The sequence below is a fragment of the Poecilia formosa genome, unplaced genomic scaffold (assembly GCF_000485575.1).
Source record: "Poecilia formosa unplaced genomic scaffold, Poecilia_formosa-5.1.2 Scaffold18, whole genome shotgun sequence".
Classification (NCBI taxonomy): domain Eukaryota; kingdom Metazoa; phylum Chordata; class Actinopteri; order Cyprinodontiformes; family Poeciliidae; genus Poecilia; species Poecilia formosa.
The window spans coordinates 2349232-2370395 of NW_006799957.1; the positions used below are offsets into that span (position 1 = coordinate 2349232).

At 39.6% G+C, this 21164-nt stretch overlaps 1 protein-coding gene across 1 annotated transcript in view; it reads right to left on the reverse strand.

Annotated features, from left to right (window-relative positions):
• LOC103134711 (plexin-A2) overlaps positions 1 to 19028 on the reverse strand; it is an 83269-nt gene extending 64241 nt beyond the window's left edge. The window contains exons 1-3 of the mRNA XM_016668988.1: positions 18630 to 19028; positions 4031 to 5378; positions 552 to 734 (exon numbers count right to left, since the gene is read on the reverse strand). Of these exons, the coding sequence (XP_016524474.1) occupies positions 552 to 734; positions 4031 to 5254 (1407 nt within the window). The 5' untranslated portion in view covers positions 5255 to 5378; positions 18630 to 19028. The remainder of the gene's footprint in view (positions 1 to 551; positions 735 to 4030; positions 5379 to 18629) is intronic.
• Positions 19029 to 21164: the final 2136 nt, after the last annotated feature.

The window sequence follows — 21164 nt, forward strand, 5'->3', positions numbered from 1 at the left end:
TCACATTGAAAAATACTGTTGTGATCAGGTAAGTGGCAAACAACATGGGAGGGGATTAATACAAAAAAGCATTTAAAGGTGCCTCGTGAGCATTTCTTTTTTGTGCCTTTTTCATTAAGCATTTAATTTATTTTGTTTTGTTAATTTGCGCTTTACTTATGCTCTTTTACTTACCCTCCTGAAAGGAGAAATTATAAATAAATGACGTTGTTAATGATAATCTATTTCAGATTTCCCAACTGAGATTAATAGAATAAAATGCATCAAAACTGATTTTTTTGGAGGAAACAAATCATCACTATACTGTCACTTCATCGGCTCAAGAAAATTTTTCTCCTCCATTTGTGTCTGCCTGATGGTAAAAAAAAAAAACTTTAATCTCTGTTTAGCTACAGTCAACAGTGATGGGTTTTGCAAAGTGGAAATTTATTGAGTGAAATGCAGAATAGTCATAAACAAATCTATTCTAAGCAAGCATACATAATTCTTACAGGTGTAATACCATAACTATGCTTGACAGCAAGCATTTATTGACTCATGGCTGCTCTCACCTTTTTCAGGCGTCCACTCCTTGTGCCCAGAAAGACCACATTGTGTCCATTGTAGATGTAGGAAGTGACAGAGGTCAGCCTGTCCCGTCTCTCCGTGAACACTGTCTGACCAGACACCAGCTGAGAGCCACCCAGGGGTTGGTTGATATCCAGGCCACAAAAGTGATCATCAATGGGAACAGGCTGCAGGGAGACACCCAGAACGTCAGGGTGAGTATAAGAAAACCATAAATAAAATAAAAGAAAGACGAGAGCTGCATTTTTAAAGGTGTGGCATGGAGAAAAGCAGGCAGGAGGGGAATGTAGGGAAGAACAGAAATGTTACTGAGGAGAAGAGATATAAGAAAGGAGCTAGAGATAATTACAGAGGGAGAAGACTATTTGTGAAATACTGAGATGAGCGTAGACACGTGAATATAGGATGTAAATTCAAACTGATGTATGGTAAGCCTAACAAGCATGAAGTGCGCCATTTTCAGGGTTAAAAATGTTACATCAAAAGGGTATGGGCTGCCGGGCTTTTTAACAAGCCTTGGAGCCAGCAGATTCATGGAGCAGACTTAATAGCTTATGGCAAACACAAGAAAACAGTGTATTTTGTGCCTGTTTCTGTGATTTTCAGATTGCTTGATCTGACATCACACAAACACATAGCACAAGAGATGTCGAGTTTTGATTAAGCATCAAAGAAAGCCTGAACGCTCAGCAGTCCTTCCAGATCTTCTAACATGCACCTCAAACCTTCGCTAATTGTCTGTCACTTAGTGTAAAAGACACCTTTTAAGCCTGCTAATTTCTTATTTCACATCTTCTACTTCTTTATGCTCACGTTAGGCCTTAATGCGATTTTTTTTTTCGGATCATCTGCCTGAGTTTTACTAAATTTGATTTTTGCACCAAGTTCAGCATAAATAAACCTGATGTCTTGCCCCATCCAACTAATTTCTCTTCTGACCTTCCTTTTGAAAAAAATAAATGCATTTTAGAAAACATTCTACAACATATCGTCCTCTGATCTAAAATATTGAGCTTATGACTGTTTCTATCTAAAGGACAGCAGACAGCTATCAGCTTGGGTGTAACACAAATGAAATCAACAAGAGATGAATTAATTAAACCATAAATTATCAATTTATCCATCAATCTATCATGTTTTATACATTTTAGATTGGGTTGTGGGGGAGGGATGTCTATATCCCGCTCTCCAGCAACATTACAGCTTACTCTGGGGATCCTAAGGTGTTTTCAGCCCTGAAGGGATTTATAGTCTCTTCACTCTGTGTTCTGGGTCTTTCCCAGGGGATCCTCCCAGTAGGATGAACCAATAAAACCTTTGAATGGAGGCATCCGAAATCATCGCAATCTGATGCTTGAACTACATCAACCGGCTCTTTTCAATGCAAAGCAGCAGCAGTCGCTCAACACCCGTTTTCCCCAGATAACGGAGCTCCATACCATATCTATGCGACTAATCCTGGACACCCTATATCGGAATCTCAGTTCAGTAACTATGCTGGATCATGCTTTTTCAGTCATGATCCACATTTCATGGCCATAGCTGAGAGCTGGAGAATGAACAGACTGGGAATTTGAGAGCTTTGCTTTTTGGCTCAACTATTCACCACAACAGACTGGATTAACTGCCCATTATGGCAGACAAGGCCTGAATCTCTGTGTCCATCTCCCGCCCCATCCTGCTGTTAGCCTACTTGTCAATGAAAGACCAAGATCATTTGAATACTGCTGAAATATTATTGTTTTAGCACAGCAAGCAATAGTTTTAAGTCTTGATGTGCTCTCTCTGTTCAATAGTTTTTATCTAACGGGCTCAATTAGAAATGCATGAGGAAACTGACCCGTGACTAGAATAGGATGGTTTTATCTTTAACTTGATCAATATTCTGCTAATTAGAAGCCAAAATTATATTTTCTTCACTCAGCATAAGCAGAACTACTTCATGTTAACAATAATGCCCTTCAGTGTTTAGGATGTTACTGAAGGAAGACTCGGTTACATATTTTGTGTGTCAATAAGATGTTTGAAAGGAGGATTGTAGGAGACATGAAGAGAAAGAACTGTGTTTTTTTTGGGGTGGGAAAAAATCAATCAAAAAAAAAATAAAAAAACCAAAAAAAATCAACAAAAGAAAAAAAAAAAATGAATTGCATGTCATCAGTCTTTCTGGTTTAGTTTTACTCTATGTACAGATACCTTCATTCCATAATGGAGGTTTTTACCATATTTGCGGATTTTCAGCAATCCAGCAAACTGCTCTGTAACATTTGGCTGTTACTTTTTTTTTCTTTTTTTTACTTATCTCCCGTTTTGCAATAAACATCTTATTGTTACTACAGCGAGAAATGTACTATCATTTAAGGTTATTAAAGAGAAATCAAACTAATGAAGTTGGCATTGGCTGCTCAGAGCTTTACAAAATCAGTAATCAGAAATCTTTGATTGATGCATGTCAAAAATGTGCCAGTGTATGGCATGCATTCTTACATTCCCTTTGCATTGTACTGCCTTAAAGAAATTCCTAAATTTTTATCAAGCAGTTTTAAAATGTTTTAAAACTGTTGCTTTGTACCTCCTTACCTGTCTGGAAGAAAATTACAATAATCTTTTTTTTTTTTTTTCCCCCCAAGTGTGTTAATGATTGCTTTTGATATCAGTTCTGGCATTCAATTCACTCTGCAAGTCTAGTTTCACTTTAATGTTCATCGTTTTTGATAATTAATCGTGTGTTAAAAAAACAGTCAGCAGCAACCAATCGTTTCTTCCTAAAAGTCCAATTATGATACAAAGAGCGTCTTGCTTCATAGCGGGAAATTATTGTTGAATTACAACATATCACTTTTCCCTATCAGTAGCTTTTCTGAATAACATCACATCTTATTTAGACACACTGGAATTAATGTTTGAGTTATGAATCATCAGAGCAATTCATGTGATGGATTTTAATGTGTTTTATGGTTCACTTTCAGCTTATTTCCATGAGAGGCGCTCATTATGCGGAATTGCAGCTTTCACAAAGACTCAGACTTGGGCATTTACAAGAAAGGCCTTTTTCTCAAGATCAAGAACAGGTCTCAAAGGGCTCAAGTACTGCTGACAGTGACAAGAGCAGGAGGAAGAAAATTAGGGAGAGAAAGGCAAAGAGAGAGGTGGAAAAGGAGGTGGGAATCAGTGTTCAATCCCCTGAATGAAATCAAAGCTCTATACAAAACTCCCCTGATTAGCATTGTGGAATTTATCTCCCCAAGCTCTACTAACTATAATAGGATTCTCAGACCTGAATGCTTTCTTTAGCACAGGCCAGGCTGACTGGCTGTTAGCTGTTAAAGTTACAATCATAGTTATGGAACACCAAAAAAAAAAAATCTGTTGTTAAATCTGAGCATTTTTCTTCACACCTGCTGAGTTTACTTGGCTGGTCTAAAGACATGTGTGATATGAGATCTCTCTATTGTCCACTCACCGCCTTTGTGCACTGTACGTCCTTTCCCAGCAACCAGTGCAGCTCCAGGTTCCCCTCTCCCTGGTAGCAGGACTGCAGTCGCTCCTTAATGCGCATGTTGATGTCTTGGATAGTGAAGATGCAAAGAGCAGAATGATCTGAAGGATCATGGTACTGCTTTTGTCCTTTAGAGAACACAGCAAAGAGGACGTCCTCCTGGGCACTGATGTTGAGTGACTTAGCCAGCACCCTGCCGGCTTTAGATAGGTAAGCAGCCTGCAGCAGACGGTACTCTTCACCTCTGTGCACGCACCCCACAGGAAGAGAGACATATGAATGGAACTTCTTGTCACCTTTGCAGAGGCGGATGATTCGAGATGTGTAAAACAGGTCACCAGGTGAGCCGCCTGCAGGCATCCCATTTTCGGGAGTCTCTGGCTGGACGGTCATGAAGTAGACAAAGCTTCCGCTGGAGAAACCATAGATGTAGTAGATGTCAAAGTGCGGAACAAGAGCCAACGTGTCAGAAGGGATTTTAATGAGAGATGAAACAAAATCAGTATGAAGCTCATAGTCCAGCATGGCAGAGGACTCTGGGTCGCGAGGGAGCTTACGGCTGGAGATAGTTGGAAAGTAATCCTGTTTGCCGCCAACGGCAGTGCCAATGTACAGAGTGGCATCCTGTCCCTGGGAGGGAACGACAACCCCGTACATTGTTCCTGTCTGGTTGTCGCTGGACAGATAATGTTCTTTCTTGTGCGTGGGCTCTACGAGAATAAATAAGTCGTCTAGCCTCATCAGCTTGCAGATACCCTGATAGAGACTACCGCAGGCCAGCAGCCGGTTGTGAGAGTAGTCGATGAGCAGCAGTTTGTTGACATTGTCCGTAGAAGCCAAAGGCTCAGAACAAGGCTGAACTATCAGGGGAGGATAACATGCTTTATTATCATATTCTGGGCCTGTGTCGTGAGATACCAAAAGTGTGAGATTAGCGGACAACTTGTAGATCCGGTTGATCGCTCCGATGTACAGAGTCCCAGTGGACTGATGCACTGTCAGATGGTTCAACGACCATTCCCTCTTCTCAGACTGGAAGGTGTTCATTGTCTGTCCAAGAGTCATCTTTTGATCCAAAAAGACTAGAGTCAATAGACAGAGGGCCAGAGGCCATGACATAACCTTTGGAGGGTGGTGACCTTTCGTAAGGCTGTCGTATGTCCATCCTTTATCTGAGCATGTCCCCATCCCCACAGGGCTCCACGGAATGCCTGGCTCAGATAAATGGGGTTGCGTACCAGCAAATGTGAGGATTAGACTGAGGAAAATTGAGCTCAGAAGTGGCCTTGTCTTAAGTAATCTTCACATCGTTCTGAAAAAGAAAAGAAGAGAATTACTTGTTAATATAAAAAATCATTGATTCTTTCAAGTGAAAAAATGTTGTCTTCAGTATATGATTAGGCACTTCACATGAAGACCTAGGAATGGATGAGCTTGTGTTCTCCTTTATCTCTGCTTAGTCAGATGCAAGAAAAATCAAAGAAACAAGTAATCATGTGTTCTGTCTCCCCATATTTACTGACCAACGAGACAGTATGGTATTCTCTCTTTCAACAGGGATTCTCATTATATTCGCTGCTTTGTAAGGCAACACAAGCCAGCTTGCCATTCGCCACTCAGACAAAGCGATGACACAATGTAACTGTGCATTCCTGTTTGGGTGGCTAATTAAATGATCTGAATGCATTAATTAGGCCTCCATATTTTGGGCTCCGTGTTTTCCCTTCTCCCCCTTGTCTTGTTCATTTAAATGGTTGAATCCAGGAGGAATTAATCACTCTCCATTGCGACTGATTCCTAAATTAATCAGGCTTTTTCCAGGGATGGCAGGGAGTCATTAGAGATTCAGGGCCAGCCAGCATCAACCTATACACTTCTCTGTTTAATTTCATTACCATATTTTATGTGGGTATTTCCCCAGAACAAACAATGTCTGGCAAACACATGATCGACTCAAAGAAGGTTTACATTACATATGTGAATGCTTGGTTTAATTCACATATTAATTTATTTAGGAACTTTCTTTTTGTCTCTGTTACTCAGTCAGATGAAGATGTTTCTGATGAAGATAAGACAATTTATCATCAAAATGTGTTTTTTTAATCTCAAGATGTTTTGTGAAAGAGATGTAAACATCCATCAGTAGAAATTATGGAATCTTTATTCCTCGTGATTATTGAGTCAGTGATTTATTTTTTTTTTTCTTCTCAACATTCAGTGATTCCACAACTTTGCCTCTACTTCAATCTTTCTCAAACTACTCTATAATTACTGCTGTGGTAGAGCTGGTGACAATGAATCGGGAGCAAGTGTAGGTGTGGGAGTTTCGTAAGCATGCAGCATCAATGTATAATAACAATTTCATTTATTGTTTCTCTTTTCTTTTTTTATTTAACTTATCCATCCATCCTTTGCCAGGGGAAATCTTTACATTTACTCATTTGGTACTTATAAAACAGAGAAAGAACCACTGCTTCACTTTATCTGGAGAAAAATCAATGCAATCAATTGCAAAATATGTTCAGTTTTTTTTTCTGTAAAACTTTTGTTTGAAATAAACAAAAGGTTTTGAGATCATCTTCTTTCTGGTCGCATGCCACTAAATGATTACATTTCTCTTTGACTTCATTTGAAATAATTTGTTCAGAAAAACACGAAGACATACACAAATTCTACCAACATGTAGATTCTGCTTTGTGAAGACAGGGGTTGGATGAATTCATGTTATGAACAAGCCTTTTATCCACCTCTGAGCCTCTTGGTCTTGCTTGAAGGCAGATTTCATAAAGAAGCATCTTTACATTAAGACCCTCCCATCACATGAAATGCCATCTTTGCTCAATGAGAAGCTTCTCCAACCCAGATCTGAAAGACTTTTCTAACTTTACTTTGCATAACCCCATCAGAGATACATGAAAACTTTTCAACTGTTTTTCTGTTTAAAAACCTGTGACAATTCCAGCCAAACGCCAGAAGACTTAATATCAAACCCAACTGTCTTTTTTGGCCAGTCCTAACCTAAACAGAGTGTTGTCACAGTTAGACTTATAAGTAAAGGTTAAATGAAGACAGCCATGTCAGAACCTAATATGGGGGTCTTGATGCGTTGGGGGCTCTCCATTAGCTGACTAACAGGATATCCAGCTGAGTTGAGCTGGAGCCAGGAAGTAGCGGATGGACTGTTACTGAGTAGGCTGGGGTGTATTAAGCTCCACTCCAGCATCTTCTGTCCATCTGTCCCCACAAAGCTCACGCAGCAGGACAAGTCACTCAAGTGCCTCGACCTACTCTGCTCAATTTGGCAGCCTCAGTATGAGCAACCCCACCGGTAATTGGCCACTGAAGAGTAATATCTGTCACACCTTTTACTGAAGCATTTACATTTGAAGACAGCATTAGCTTTACTATATCACATTTACACCGTCTTAACTGAATCAATTTTTATTTCTAAAATAACAGAAGGAATTTTTTGCTTTTTCTTCTATTTCCATTGACTGGACATTAAAATTTGAGTTTGTTTGATTATTTCTCTAGGCGCTGAGATTTGGCAGAACATCTTGGCTCTCAAAATTGCATTTTATCTGTTTTGGTCAAAACACCATCCAGAAAATTCCAACCAAAAATCCCTCAAATCATCAGCTTTGAAGGCCGATAAGCCTCTCTCGTTTAATTCTAACATTTCATTTCAGGATATTTCTTTCAATATTTTTCAAAAGCAAGTGTAATATTTCTGCTGTCTGTTGTGATGGTCAAACAAAGGCCTTTGGTTCATGGTGCGGGTCCTGTCTCTGAATCTGCCACAACAGAATGCCATACAGTGCTGTAAAAAGCCTTTTGAAAATTAGATCATAAAAATCTGACTGAACCCTTGGTGCCTGTTCTTGAGCTACTATAAAATAAAACAGCTGAATGGTTTTGTGTTTTCTGCCTGACTCGTCCCTGCTTAGCGGTGTCAATGAAGAACTTATTGGTTTAAATGTCTTTTCAAATAAAGTTCCAAATACATATCTTTTCTTTTGTGTGTGTGATTTACACTTTGAACTTCTGCAGGGTTTCCAGAACTTTCCTTTACTTAGCTTGAAATAATAAATAGGCGTATGCTCTTGAGATCTGACAGTAAATAGCAGATTAACTGATATTTGCAGAGCGAGGTTTGAGTCTGGTGTGACCTTAAACAGTCGACACCTGCAGTGCCTTCCCGAGGTTAATTTAGTGTTGAGAATCTACCTCTCAAATCCTCTGAGGTGTTACAAAACAGGGGTGAAAACTGGAGCAAAAGTGGCCAAGCATGCAGGGGAGCGGCAGCCTCATCATTTCATCCATTTCTGTTCTCCTGGCTTTGGTCACGTCTGAGGCGTGCAGTCATGCTGCTCGGTGTTTACCCTGGATTATGGAGACAGCTCTTCGCCCTGTGCAGTCCTCCCTGCTGAATTCTCCGCCTCACCACTCACAGACACGCTCCGGCCCAGACGTGACTCATGAACACACATGCACACACACACACGCACGCACGCACACACGCAAACACACAGTGAAGGAACAGGGGTTTGCCAAGGCCTCTGGGGGGCCTTGGGCTCCCGATGGGCACCAATCATAATGCAAAAGAGTGAGAAGCCATGCTCTTGTTCACCATAAACATAACCCTTTGACCTGGATCAAAATGAGTGGAACTGATTCTATCTCTTACACCAGCTTTTAAAGCATTGAATGCTTTAGCAAAGTCTTTAGCTCAGTGTTAGAGATGTTTTACTTGTTCTCAGAGTCGCTTATTAGTTTATGGTTAGCATTGTTTTAATTTTGGTTCCTTCAAATGGAAAAAAAGAAAAGGTTTCTTTCATTCATAATTTTCATTACATTTTTTTTGCAAAGAAGTTTGTGGATTTGTAGGGACAAATCTCTTTCTCATCTCTCAAACAATATCAGATTTAGCACAAACAGGATTCTCCTCAAGTTTGCCTTGTTTGTTTCTTCTGGCTGCACATTTGTGTGAGATCGTGAGTGCCGCCGGCAGACTGTGCCGCGATCCTTCTAAAGGTCAGAAGCTGGATCTCCGCTCTCACACTTAGTCAACAATGGGATTCATTGTCACTCGCATCAGAGGTGATAAAAACATTTTTTTTGCTGTTGTTGTTACACTGGCCTAGATTTATAAGGCTGCACAAAGGCAATAACAGTATAAGACCACGGGGGCAGAAAACTGTCTGAATTACAGTAGTCATAACAACTTCTGCCCTCATGATTGTAATCGGGCTGTGCTGAGACATGCATGGTTCCTTAGCCTCTAAGTTTGTGGAGATAAAAAAAAAAAGCTTAAAATGAAGTTTCCTCCAACAAATCATCTTAGATTTCAAGAAAAGAAATCAGTAGGAGTATTTATAAACAGTATTCACATCTAAAACGTGGAAATTGAAGATAGGACAGTGCTGGTTACATTGCACCTACATGCTATGTCGTACATTTCTAGATTTGGAGCTACAGTTCATACAAACCATGTGCCTGTTGATATTACAATTATATCATTGTATAAAATCTACTTCATGGCTGTCAAAATGTTGGTATTTTATTACAATTAAAACTCTGAAGAAAAAGGCTCACCTTTGAATCAAAATTAGGATAAACATCAAAATATTAAATATGCCTGACAGTATAAGAAGGTTATCTGTTTAACTTGTTATTGGCCCTATTTCTGCTTTATTCCCTAGCAGATCCAAATGAATACCAGTCAATATGACCTGTGCAGCCACCATACGTCTCCAATTTGTACTGGAAAATGTTGGATATAAAATGACCACCGTAGCGGATATAGTTAACAATTACATAAGTGACATTAAAGAAAAACTTGCACTTGCTAAAAAGTTCTATTCTAATAAGCCAAGTTCATTTTAAGTTTTGTGTCTTAACAGTGCTATGTTGCTGTTTTTTTAAGACCAAGATTAAAGCTGAGAAATGTTGACCAGAAACTAGTCAGAACCCATAGCAACCTACCCCGCTGAGTCTTTGATCACCAAAGAAAATCTGATGCAAAGTTGACCTAAACACGCAGAAACAGAACAGAGTTCTTGCTGTGTGTATTTGCTTTGACAAAGTACAGGAACTTGTTTTTCAGTTGCTTGTTTATATGAATCCAAAGTCCAGACCAGATCAAAAATATTAACACCTATAACAGATCTTATATTCTGTTTCGCTATACAGTGAAGCAAAAAACTTTACTTTTTATGTCTACTTTAATCTAAATGACTGCTGACAAAGGTGCTTACCAATCTTGCACTAATTAAGATGATAAAAATATTGACATACTCTTATTGAGAATAAAAAATAACAACACATCTTCTTACTCAATGTTATGACTATTTAACGTCATAATTTATAAAAATAATTATAAAGACCGGGACTGGACATGGATAATTTAAAAGATTTTAGAACATTTAACTCCAAAATTGCCTATGAAATGGATGTAGTAAGAAATGAAATAACAATGTGTGGATACAAAATGGCCAAGTGATCTAAAGCTAACAAAAAGGGATACTTTTATTGGAGCAAAAATACGCATGGATGTCTATGGGGAAGGGGGAACTAGTGTCTTACACATTACACATGAATGGGCTGGGGGGGTGCCAATTGCAACCGAATTTGACTTCCAAATGAATAAATGAAGGCAATTAGTAGATCTGTTTACAATGTTGTGAAGACAGAAGTAGGTCAAACGTGGCAGACAGGAGGGAGGAGGGAGCCAGCGAGCCAGAGCCAGGGGCTGTCGCTGGTACCTACAGTGACGAGTCGAGGAACTAGGACATAAAAAACCGCCATCTTCATTAATGATGACTTTTAAATGAATGTCATATTGAATCACAGGAGACCAGTGGGGTTTATTAGAAAAAGCAATGTTTTGAGATCAGCCCACCGTATTATATGAAGGGGAAGCCGAGGGCAGCCTTCACAGTCCCCAATTATAGAAACACAGAATCAGGCTTTATATAGTATAATGTGTAGCAAGGATGTCTACACTGCTAATGGCCAGAGGATATGTTCACTTTGATGCCTCAATGTGGAGTCTTGTGACAGTTAGCCTGCGGTTAATTTTTATCATTTTGTTCAACAATGAGAAGTCAAACGGCAAGACGTTTTTTTCTCAGTCGGGGGGAGAAAAGTCACACACATAATATTTAAATTACTCACACTGATGTTCTGAAAGCCAGGCCACTGTGAATTCATTAAGTTTTATTGGCAGCGCTCTGTGCATCCCAGAGTTATTTTTATATCACCAAACATGACCCCTAACTGCCTTTTCTGCATGCTTGTTGTTTAGTTTATTGGTCAGCTGCAGATATTGCAGGCTTAAAGGCTCTCTAGCCAGCCACTAATCTTCCTGGTAGAGTAGAGGCGGGTGTCTGTGGGGAGCAGTAAAACGGCACTATGTCATCACAACGCGCTCGGTTTGTAGTAAGTGCAGGATGCTGCAGGAAACCTGGACACAGGCAAATGTGACATAGGGGACTAATTCCGGCACATCACCACAACACCATCAGGAGAATGCTCTGCAATCCATGCCATTATCTCAGAGCATATGCAATATACATGCTGATGCACCAATATACCTGAAATTGCCATTAAGAAGAGAGATGAAAGGAGCTGCCGCCTCTGTTCCTGTGCATACATTTTTACTTATTTCCTTCTTCTATAAATCTTATTGTTTTTTTTTGTTGTTGTTGTTTTTTTTTTCCTGGTTGACCTCACACTGGCTCATCTCAACAGCTGAAGCCCTTCCATTGCATATATGATGAGGATAGGGGGAAAAGTCAGGGTGACCTCCAGCACCGTGATGAAAACCCGCGCAGTTCGACTGCAATAGAGGGTCTTCTATAATTCAGTGATCACAGAAGAAGACAGAGTGAGCTGTGTTTGCTTTGGAGCCAGACAGCATGTGTGCTGCATCGACTGCCCGGTACCTCCTTTCCTTTAGCGTCACTAAGGTGCAAAATGAGAAAAAAAGAGAGGAATAAAAATGGTCAGGTTTTGTAGTTAAAACTGGATTTTACAACTGAAAGAAAGTTTAACATGCAAAGCTGGTAAATTTAGAAAACATATCACTGTAAATCTGGAATAGCTGTAATTTTTTGTGTTCTTCTGGGGGGGGTTTATGTGTTTTTTCTTGTCTGAGCTGGTTTTTCTGAGCAGCAAAACAATATTTTTGCCCAGACTGATTCACTTACACCTGAGGGGGGCTATAATGCTTTTGCATGCATAAATCATAAGAATCTGACAGGAAAAACGCATTACATTTGGCAGACACTAGACTCCATCAAGCTTCAAAATGAGAAAAAATAATCAGAAACTGAGGTACAGGATACCTGTAAAACTCAAGTCCACAATTCTCAGGATGCAATCAAAAGACTCGTCCCAAATAAGACTGCATGTTTTTCTTTGGGGCCTCAGTCTTTGACCATATGGCTTCATGGAGTAGAAGATGCCAAGGTTAGGAGTGGCTGGCATGAATGATTAGGATCAAAGAAATTACAATGCAAAGGAACAGCTGCTACTTCCGCTGCTAACAAATCACTCTAAGCAAGAGGAGACAGTGATAGACGGCGAGGGAGGAAAAGGAACCGGAAGGCGGAGACTGATCTTCTGTTTCACAACTTCTACTTTAAACTATATGTGTTGGTACAAAAACAATGGTCAGGATTTCAGCCACAGTGAAAATTTTGTGACCATTCTTATAGCGCAGCAGCAGAAAAAGAAGCATTTGCTCAGATTATACTTGCCTGTGTTCATAATCAGTGTTGCTTGCTTGCTAATTTTAACCTACTCAGAAATTCTACTGTTTCAAAATCCTCTTTTTAAGGAAATAAACAGAAAAAGAAGCAGCCTGGTGAAAGGATAGTTCCCTTTTTAAAGCAATCTATCAGGAATAGACACAGACTATCTGTTCAATAAAACTTACCTGAAAGGGACTGATTTACTTTTTTTTTTTTTCTACCAAAACAAAATCCTGCAGAAATAACATATAATGTTCTGTGGAAAAAAAGTCCTACAAAGAAACAGCAGAGAGCTTGGTTTGTCGAAGCCAACAAACAATTATAGTGCAGCAGTCTAAAAAGTCCAGGTAGCTTTCTGGTATATGTAATCTGATGAGAGCCATTTTGAAGATGTTCCCACTGGGCAATCACACAGGCTTTTTTTCTGGAAATGGCTCCCTTACTTTCTTGTAAGACTAGCACGGGTAATGCATTCAGCAGGTTCCAGCAAATGCCTTGCCTTCCCAAGTTACAGCAGGAGAAAACTAATTTCATGATGTCCTCTAATGTTGTAGCTATGATTTCTTAGCAGAGGCAAAAGAGTTAGAAACTCAAAACCTTAAATTTTGTCTTTTAATCTTCAGAGACTGCAGGTTTGAGAAGGCTTCAATGTGCAGGTACATCTCATTAAATTAGAATATTGTTGAAATGTTTGTTTATTTAAATAAATTATTTAAAATAGTGAAACTTAACAGCGCTTCATTACACCCAGTGATGCACATAAAATGTTAATTTGTATTTATCCTCAGTTTATGGCTTACTGCTAATGAAAAACAGAAAGTTTGAATATTACAAAAGAGCAATAAATCATTGTATAGCTTATGACAGAAATGTGGGCCTACTAAAAAGCATGTATATGTACTGGACTCTATCTGCTCAATACTTCGTCACCGGGTCTTGAGTTACATGAAGGCAATCAGCCTGTGGTTCTTCTGAAGTGTAAGGAAATCTAATTTGCTTTAATAGCAGCGTTCAATTTGTCTATATTAGTGGTTCTGATGTCTCACTCCTTCTACTTGACAATAACACACAGGAGTTCTCGTCTTAGGCAAGTTTGCTGGCTAATCAAGCACAGTCATACCACAGTCATTAAACCCCAGGCGTGGTAATTTTGGCAGTGTTGTCAGCTGCCAAGTCCTGCTGGAAAATGAAATCAGCATCTCTGTTAAGCTTATCAGTGGAGGGAAGGATGAACTGGTGTAAATTGTTCTTGTGGAAAAAACACAGTGGACCTTCAACAGGAGATGAAGCTTTCACTTATTGTGGAAACTTCATTCTGGAGTTGAAGGAATTTGAGTTCTGTGCCCATTCACTTGTCCTCCATGCGCTGCGACTTTAATTTCCAAATGATAAGAATATAATCATATCATGCAAAATTGACCTTTAATCTAAAAAGAGGGCATTCTAACTCTGACCATCCTGTGCTATTTTGTGACAACCAGGCCATCTTCATTTGAAATATTTCTTCCTTTCCTTATCTTGCTTTGTGTTAGTAAGCAGTAAGAGATAACATTTTTCATCTCATTTTATCTCATCTTGCAGCAAAGAATCTCTTGTCTCTGACTGCCACAGTTTACAGCTGCTCAGAAACATGACTGAGTAAAAAAAAAAAACTAACTCTGTGGCATCTCTCCAGTTGCAGCACCCCGGTGTCACTACGTATCCTCCAGAGTGGCTTACAGGAAGGGTTGCAAACACGTGATATAAAAAAAAGAGGTAATTTGAGATAAACTGGTCCATTCATTTCTATTAGATATTTAACATTCAAAGCTGACATTCAAATTAAAACATTTTATTATTTTAAAGTTTGAAAGCGCTATTTCTGGCCGTTGGAAGAAGTTGAGAGAAGAAATCCCTCAACGCTGTCCGCTTCTTTCATATCCATATGCTACCAGCTTAACTCAGTGCCAAGGAAAATCTTGCAAAACTCACACATCAGCAAAGTTATTGCAGTGTTTGTATCAGCAGTGGAGTGACAATCTGGAGGCAGTGCACCATATTGCACGACCACCATCACTGCATGCTGAGTGCCGCTGCCAAGAGCTGCCATCTGGCAGGTGAGCTGCACTCTTTCCACTTGTTTCTTTTCTTCCACTTACCTCTCTCCACCACAGTTTGTCACCACCTCTTTCTATCGTCTTCCTCTCTGTTTTAGCCTTCATAGCTCCTCTTTACTCTCTCTACCACTACTTGTTACTCTGTCTTAGTCTCCTGAGTACATGTGAGGTTTCTATCTGCATTAAGCTCCCTTCAGGCCTGGATAAAACATTAAAACAAGGAGAAGCGCAAAGATTAAAATCAAATAAAGGTAGCACAACAGCTTATAAGTTGTGCCTAATGAACTGCAGTTTCACCATATTTCTTCCCCCTGACTGTTTTCTCGCCCCTCTTTGTCTCTTCCACTCTATGTGTATGCAAAGACACATCAGGTGCAGAATATATCAGAGCTATATGTATGAGGGCACAAGCTGAGCTCTCAACATCACCTCTTTCCTCTGGCTTTAGCATCTGAACAGTCCACTTAAATTACTCTCTCCATGAGCATCTACAGTAGAGGAGGGTGGAAAGGGCGAGACTCAAAGTTAGGAGGTGGAGGGGGATCTCCAGCTACGGATGATAACATTGAGTTTCTGCGCACTGTGTAACTGTGTTACATACACTAATGCATTATTGCAGTGACCGTGCATTGCCTTTCCCGCTGACCCACATTTGCACTCCCTGTTCTTTAATTTACTCAAAAATCAATGTCACATACGCAACTGGTTGTTCAAATTAAGATTTTTTTTTCTATGCAGAAGAACAGAGGAGTGTTCCTTCATCGTTCTTTCCCTGTAGGTTTGAGAGGATTCCTTTCGATCCTCTCAAACCTACAGTAGCTCATTAATCTCTGCAGAGGTCTAAGATAACACTTAACTTCTCGCTTGTGGGTGAAAGTGACAGAGACAGATGTTCTAAATTACTTCACCTACACCGGTCCAGCGTTGCCTCCAGGGGTAAGAGACTCAACAATAATGCAGTTTCATCTGCAGTTCTTCTCGAAAATGCTCCAAAGAGCTCTGTTACAGATGAACACAAAGATCAATGGACAATTTATAAGAGCACTGTGTATAAAATCTTACAATTGATTGAAATAGAAATACTTGAGCAAATCTTTACAACATGTGAAACACAGTTAAAACCTGATGTTTCAAACAGTGAATAAAAACCCACTTTTTCTTCATTGTCTGACATTAAATCACACTACACTTTTTTTGTTTTAGGTCAGTTAAGATTTCCGTTCTATTTGCTAAATACCAAAATAATAAACATGTTTTAAGATAACTCTTTTTATTTTTTGTTATAATGCTTGCAACCTCCCCCTTTTTCCTCTTCATGTAACAATATCCAATAACAAGAGCACTGCACTCAATATGCATATTATCATTATTAGCTGATTGAACTGCAATAAATGTTAGCTCATTATTTAAGCGCCATGTTCTGAAACTTGCTTGCAATATATTTGATGACACACGTTGCTTATGCAGAATAAATTGTGTTAGACAGTAAAGTGACGATAAGGTGGTATTAAGAAACCAAATCTTTTTTCAGTAAAATTTAAATTATTTTTATTTCAGCAGCTGGATACACCACTCACTGTCTGGGATCTATGTTTCCAACCCAAAGCAAAATAAATACTTTTTAATTATTTTTACTCAATTCATAGTTGCTCACAATATTTACTAATATTATCTCATATCAAAAATTATCTTATTATTGTGCAGCCACGGAAAAAAAACAATTAGCTTCTGTTCATCGATGGAAGGACATGTCTAAAAATAATTACTTTATTCCTGAGACCGTTTAAAAACTGTAACCTGGCTTTTGATGTTGCTTTTGATGTGAAGACTACTTCCCTGTTGAGTGGACTTTCAGTCCAGGACATATTTTACAATTATACTCTCTTACCAGCTTCATGCATCATCTTCACAAAGTCTTTTGATTTTGTTCTGGGATTAATATCTGCATCTTGCAACAAAAGACTGAGACAAAGAATCTGTCTGCCTATTGAACGATATGAATATGACACCTTCAGGCATCTGAATATTAAACCAGAAGTGAATGGTTTAATATTCAGGAGGTCAACAGTTCCCCTAGTAACTTGATTTAGTTCTAGTTCCCCATGCCTTCACACAAGGACACAGTGTGTTTGAGGTGTTTGTCTTGAAGTTGTTCCTTACCAGTGCCTCAAAATAACTTCAATGTCATGAAATAACCAATCAAAAGACAGCAAAGTTAAGATAATATCCTCATCTACTAATCTTAAGGCACTGGGTTTATCTGAATTTAAAGAAACTGATAAAAACATTGTTAAAGTGAGGGCAACTGTATGACAATCACTATTTGCCGTTTTGAAACAGTAAGTATTAAATACTTCACATCTAACCTGTGCCTATTTTGAAGCCTAAAGAAATTAACTCAGCAGTAACTCGGCTTTCTAGAAATGATAATATTTCCTTGTGAATACATCCTTTACTGTTTTTCTTGAAAATATTACTTTCCATATTATATTACTTTTGGTATATAATATGGAATATAATATTATTTCTTGTTTTTCTTCCCACAAAAAGGGGGTTTTTACATCAGCATGTTTAATCCTGAGGTTATTACTACCGCAGCAAAAGTCTCTGATATTTACTTCACAGTGAACAAAATAATTCATGACTTTTATTATTTGGTAAAAGTGGGGCTTTGTTGATCTGCTAACTACTACATCACAGGCCTAACCAAGGTTTAATTTACTGTTATCAATGCAACAGAGAGAGAAAATGAATGTGAAGATTCGTTTAAATCCTAAAATTAGCAGGCAACTGATAAAATGCTGAAGCACATGACAGGCGAGAGCATGCCAAGAGAGAAGCCAATTTTTATTTTTTTTTTTCCTCTGTCTTTCTCTCTCTCCACGAGAGGCTTTACTCACTCTGGAGGGGCCAGGAGAATAAAAGCTAGTCCAACTGGCTGGCCAGATAAGCCAGACCAGAAAGAGCACACAGACAGAAGAGAGGGGTTCATCTGCTTTGCATGAGGGGTGAGAGTCAAAAAAAAAAAAAGATGGGAATCCAACTGCCTCCCCTCCTCACCCTGTCTCTTCCACCAAACACACACAGGGACAGTCACATACAGGGGCTTGAACAAAGATGCACTTGGTCAACAGCATTGTCGAGGCTGGCACAGCTCACAGCTCTGTGCTCTTTAGGACTCAGCCTTCATCATCCCGGCTCCTGCCCCGGCTTATCAGCATCCCAGTGGCTTGCACTCTGCCCTGCCTGCCAAGGCTGCAGGAGGAGGAGATAGGGCAGCAGTAGTGGAGGGCTGACTGACTGACTCTGTATCTCCAAGCTTAATACTTCACTCTATTTTTTCTCTCTCCTGATGACCACTGATCTGATGCGCTGCCCGGAATAATCCACACGCTTAGAGAAAAAAATCCTCACAAGCAGGCTGCTGCAGTCTTTGTCTAATACAGCTGAAGGAAATCTATCCCCTGATGGTGTCATTATTTTTCCATCTGACCTGATGAAGAGTTGACCTGCCTCTTGTCAGTGAATTTGATGGAAAACATTCACATTCTTCTAAGAGCATCACCTGCGTCTCGTCACAGGTGGTCAGCAGAAATGTTTTTTAACAAGTGCACAGCCTCGTTGCAAGGCTCAAACGGTGCGTAAAGTCATGCAACTTTCGGCTTCTGCACAATGATGGGTGGGAAAAAAAGCAAAAGGTTGAGTACTCACCTTGAAACAGCAGGAGACTCATTCATGAGTGGGGCAGAGTCGGTGATTTCTCTTGGGTTTGAGCGCAGCGTCCGGCCACCACCTGTCCGTCAGTGGATCAGATATGAGCAGATGAATGAATTTATTCTAAGTGCTGACGCGCCGCGCAGCTTGGAAAGTCATCAGGACAACAGTGAGCATCTCCCGGTGATCCGCTGAGAAGGAAGCGGCATCGAATGACCCTCTCGTCTCGCTCAGGGACTGATCATTTTCTCTAACAGGCTGCCACGGTTTCTCTACGCTCTCCCTCCCTCCCCCTGTCTGTCTGTCTGCCTGTCTGTTTGACTGAGAGTGGCTGTGAGCTTCACAGTGAGGATGCCGGTGATACATGAAGTCACCCATCAGTTCACTTGCACCTCACGTACGGTGTGCGTTTTTTTTTTTTTTTTCATTTAGACCCAACCTCCATCGCGTCATCCAGTGGCCCAACACCAACGCTGTCCTATGGGCTACTACTTGATTTCATTACCTACGTAATGAAATAGCACAAACAAACTTATTATTCATTGTGTTATTTAAAATAATATTTTTATATAAATATAGCAAAACATTTAATACATTTGGAAGCCTAAAAAGTTTTTATAAGACCCACTCGGTCTCAGATTAAATATGATCAGGCTTATCCATGGGGACATGCCAAAGGATTACAGTATTGATATTAGGCAGACACATCTTCTCTGAAACAAAATAAAATTACTTAGTAGCTCCATCCTTACTGCAACCAGTTGTTAAGATACCAGAAAGACACGGAAAATATATTTTAATTCTGTATATATCAACAGATATCCCTATATACCCAGCGTTTTATTTTAAAACAGAAGACAAGATGCATGTACACTGCAGTTTGGACAAATGACTTTTAAATACCGCCATCTGTAGGAAGCCTAACGTAACTGCAACTCTTCGGCGCTTGAATCATCTTAGCTGTGAATGAAAAGCTTCTTTGGGGACGGATCTCGGGTAATTGAGGGGTAATTATTATTATAAGAGACCAGAGTCAATGCCTCAGAGAGAGATGGATATTTTAAGAAATTATTTTGAAAAAAGAAAAGACAAATTTTAACAGAAAAGGTAAACAATGGTAGGATATTCTGAAGGACTTGAACAATAGCAGAATTCTGGATCAGCTGAAGCTTTCTGATTGACTTTTTAGGCAGACCTGTGAAGACAGTGTTGTGGTAATAAATTTGAATAAAGATAAAAATATGGATGAGTTTCTTAATATCTTCTTGGGATATTAATTCTTGAATACTGGAAATGTTCTCAAATGACAGAAGGCTAACTTTGTAATTGTCTTTATGTGTCTCCGAAGATTCAAATCTGGGTTCATCACTATGTCCAAATTGAGACACGCTATGAGGGCCGTTGCATGATGCATGGATGTCTCTGCTTTTAATGAAAAAGTATTCAGCATGCCTCACAAGCACATACTCATTAAACTCACCACTTCCACAGAACTGCTTACCTAGCTAAAAAGCTCAGCAGGCAGGTCTTAAATGTGTATGTGTGCTGGAAGGAGGGAAGCAGGGCCCATTGCCCAGTTATCCCTCCTCTTTTCATTTTCTGTTTGGTGGGCAGGAGATGAGTCAGAGATTTCAGACGGGCTACCTGTTTGGGGTCCATGCTTCCCCACGGCTCAACAGATGGGAGCCACCCCTTACTGGGACTGGGTCAGGCGCAGGAGCTCTTGACCCGCTGTAATTTCCAGTCACTCACAAGCATATTACAGTTTGAAAGCAGGAAAGCCTGCAGACATACAAACAAACCCAAATGTTGAGATATATTCTCAGGGGAGATTATGCACATGAATGGTGCAGGCAGCATGTCCACAGATGCATCCATGGCATGCACTCCACAGCTCTAAAAGAGACATTTATTTAGTACATGTTTTGATCAGTAGTCAGTTTTGAGAGAGAGAATTGAATAAAATAGTTTAATGTGTTTAGTCTAATTCAGGTTACATCAGCATATTTATCCAGACATAAATCCTATGTTGTCGCGGTCCAACCTTAATGTGTAAGTTATTGTAAAAACCATTACCAGCAGGGTGCTTATATGAAAGCAACGCAGTAGCTGTGAGGATTTTTAGTGCTAGGCTTTCGACAGTGAGCATGTAACTGATTTGCCAGGAATTGTTATCTGCACCCCACAGGTCTAATTTCAGGGCGGTTGCAGTTTTGAATTAGTTTTCAAGATGCTGTGCAAACTCCTGTAATCGTTCCTTTAAGAGTGCCACTTGTATGGTCATAACTCTGGAGTGAATTCACGGATAACAAAAGCCACAGGTTAGCCACTCACGGGAAAAACACTCCAAGGAGGCCTGCCGCACATGGTGGGAACACAATCTCTTAGAACAACCTTATTATGTTGTTGTAATTGGAAAGCGCTTGTTGAATCTTAATTTCCAATGAAATTACAGCAAACATATTTTTGATCCTGGTTAAATGGAAGCTAGAAGCTCAAAATAAACTCACTGAAATTACTCCTTTTATTTTA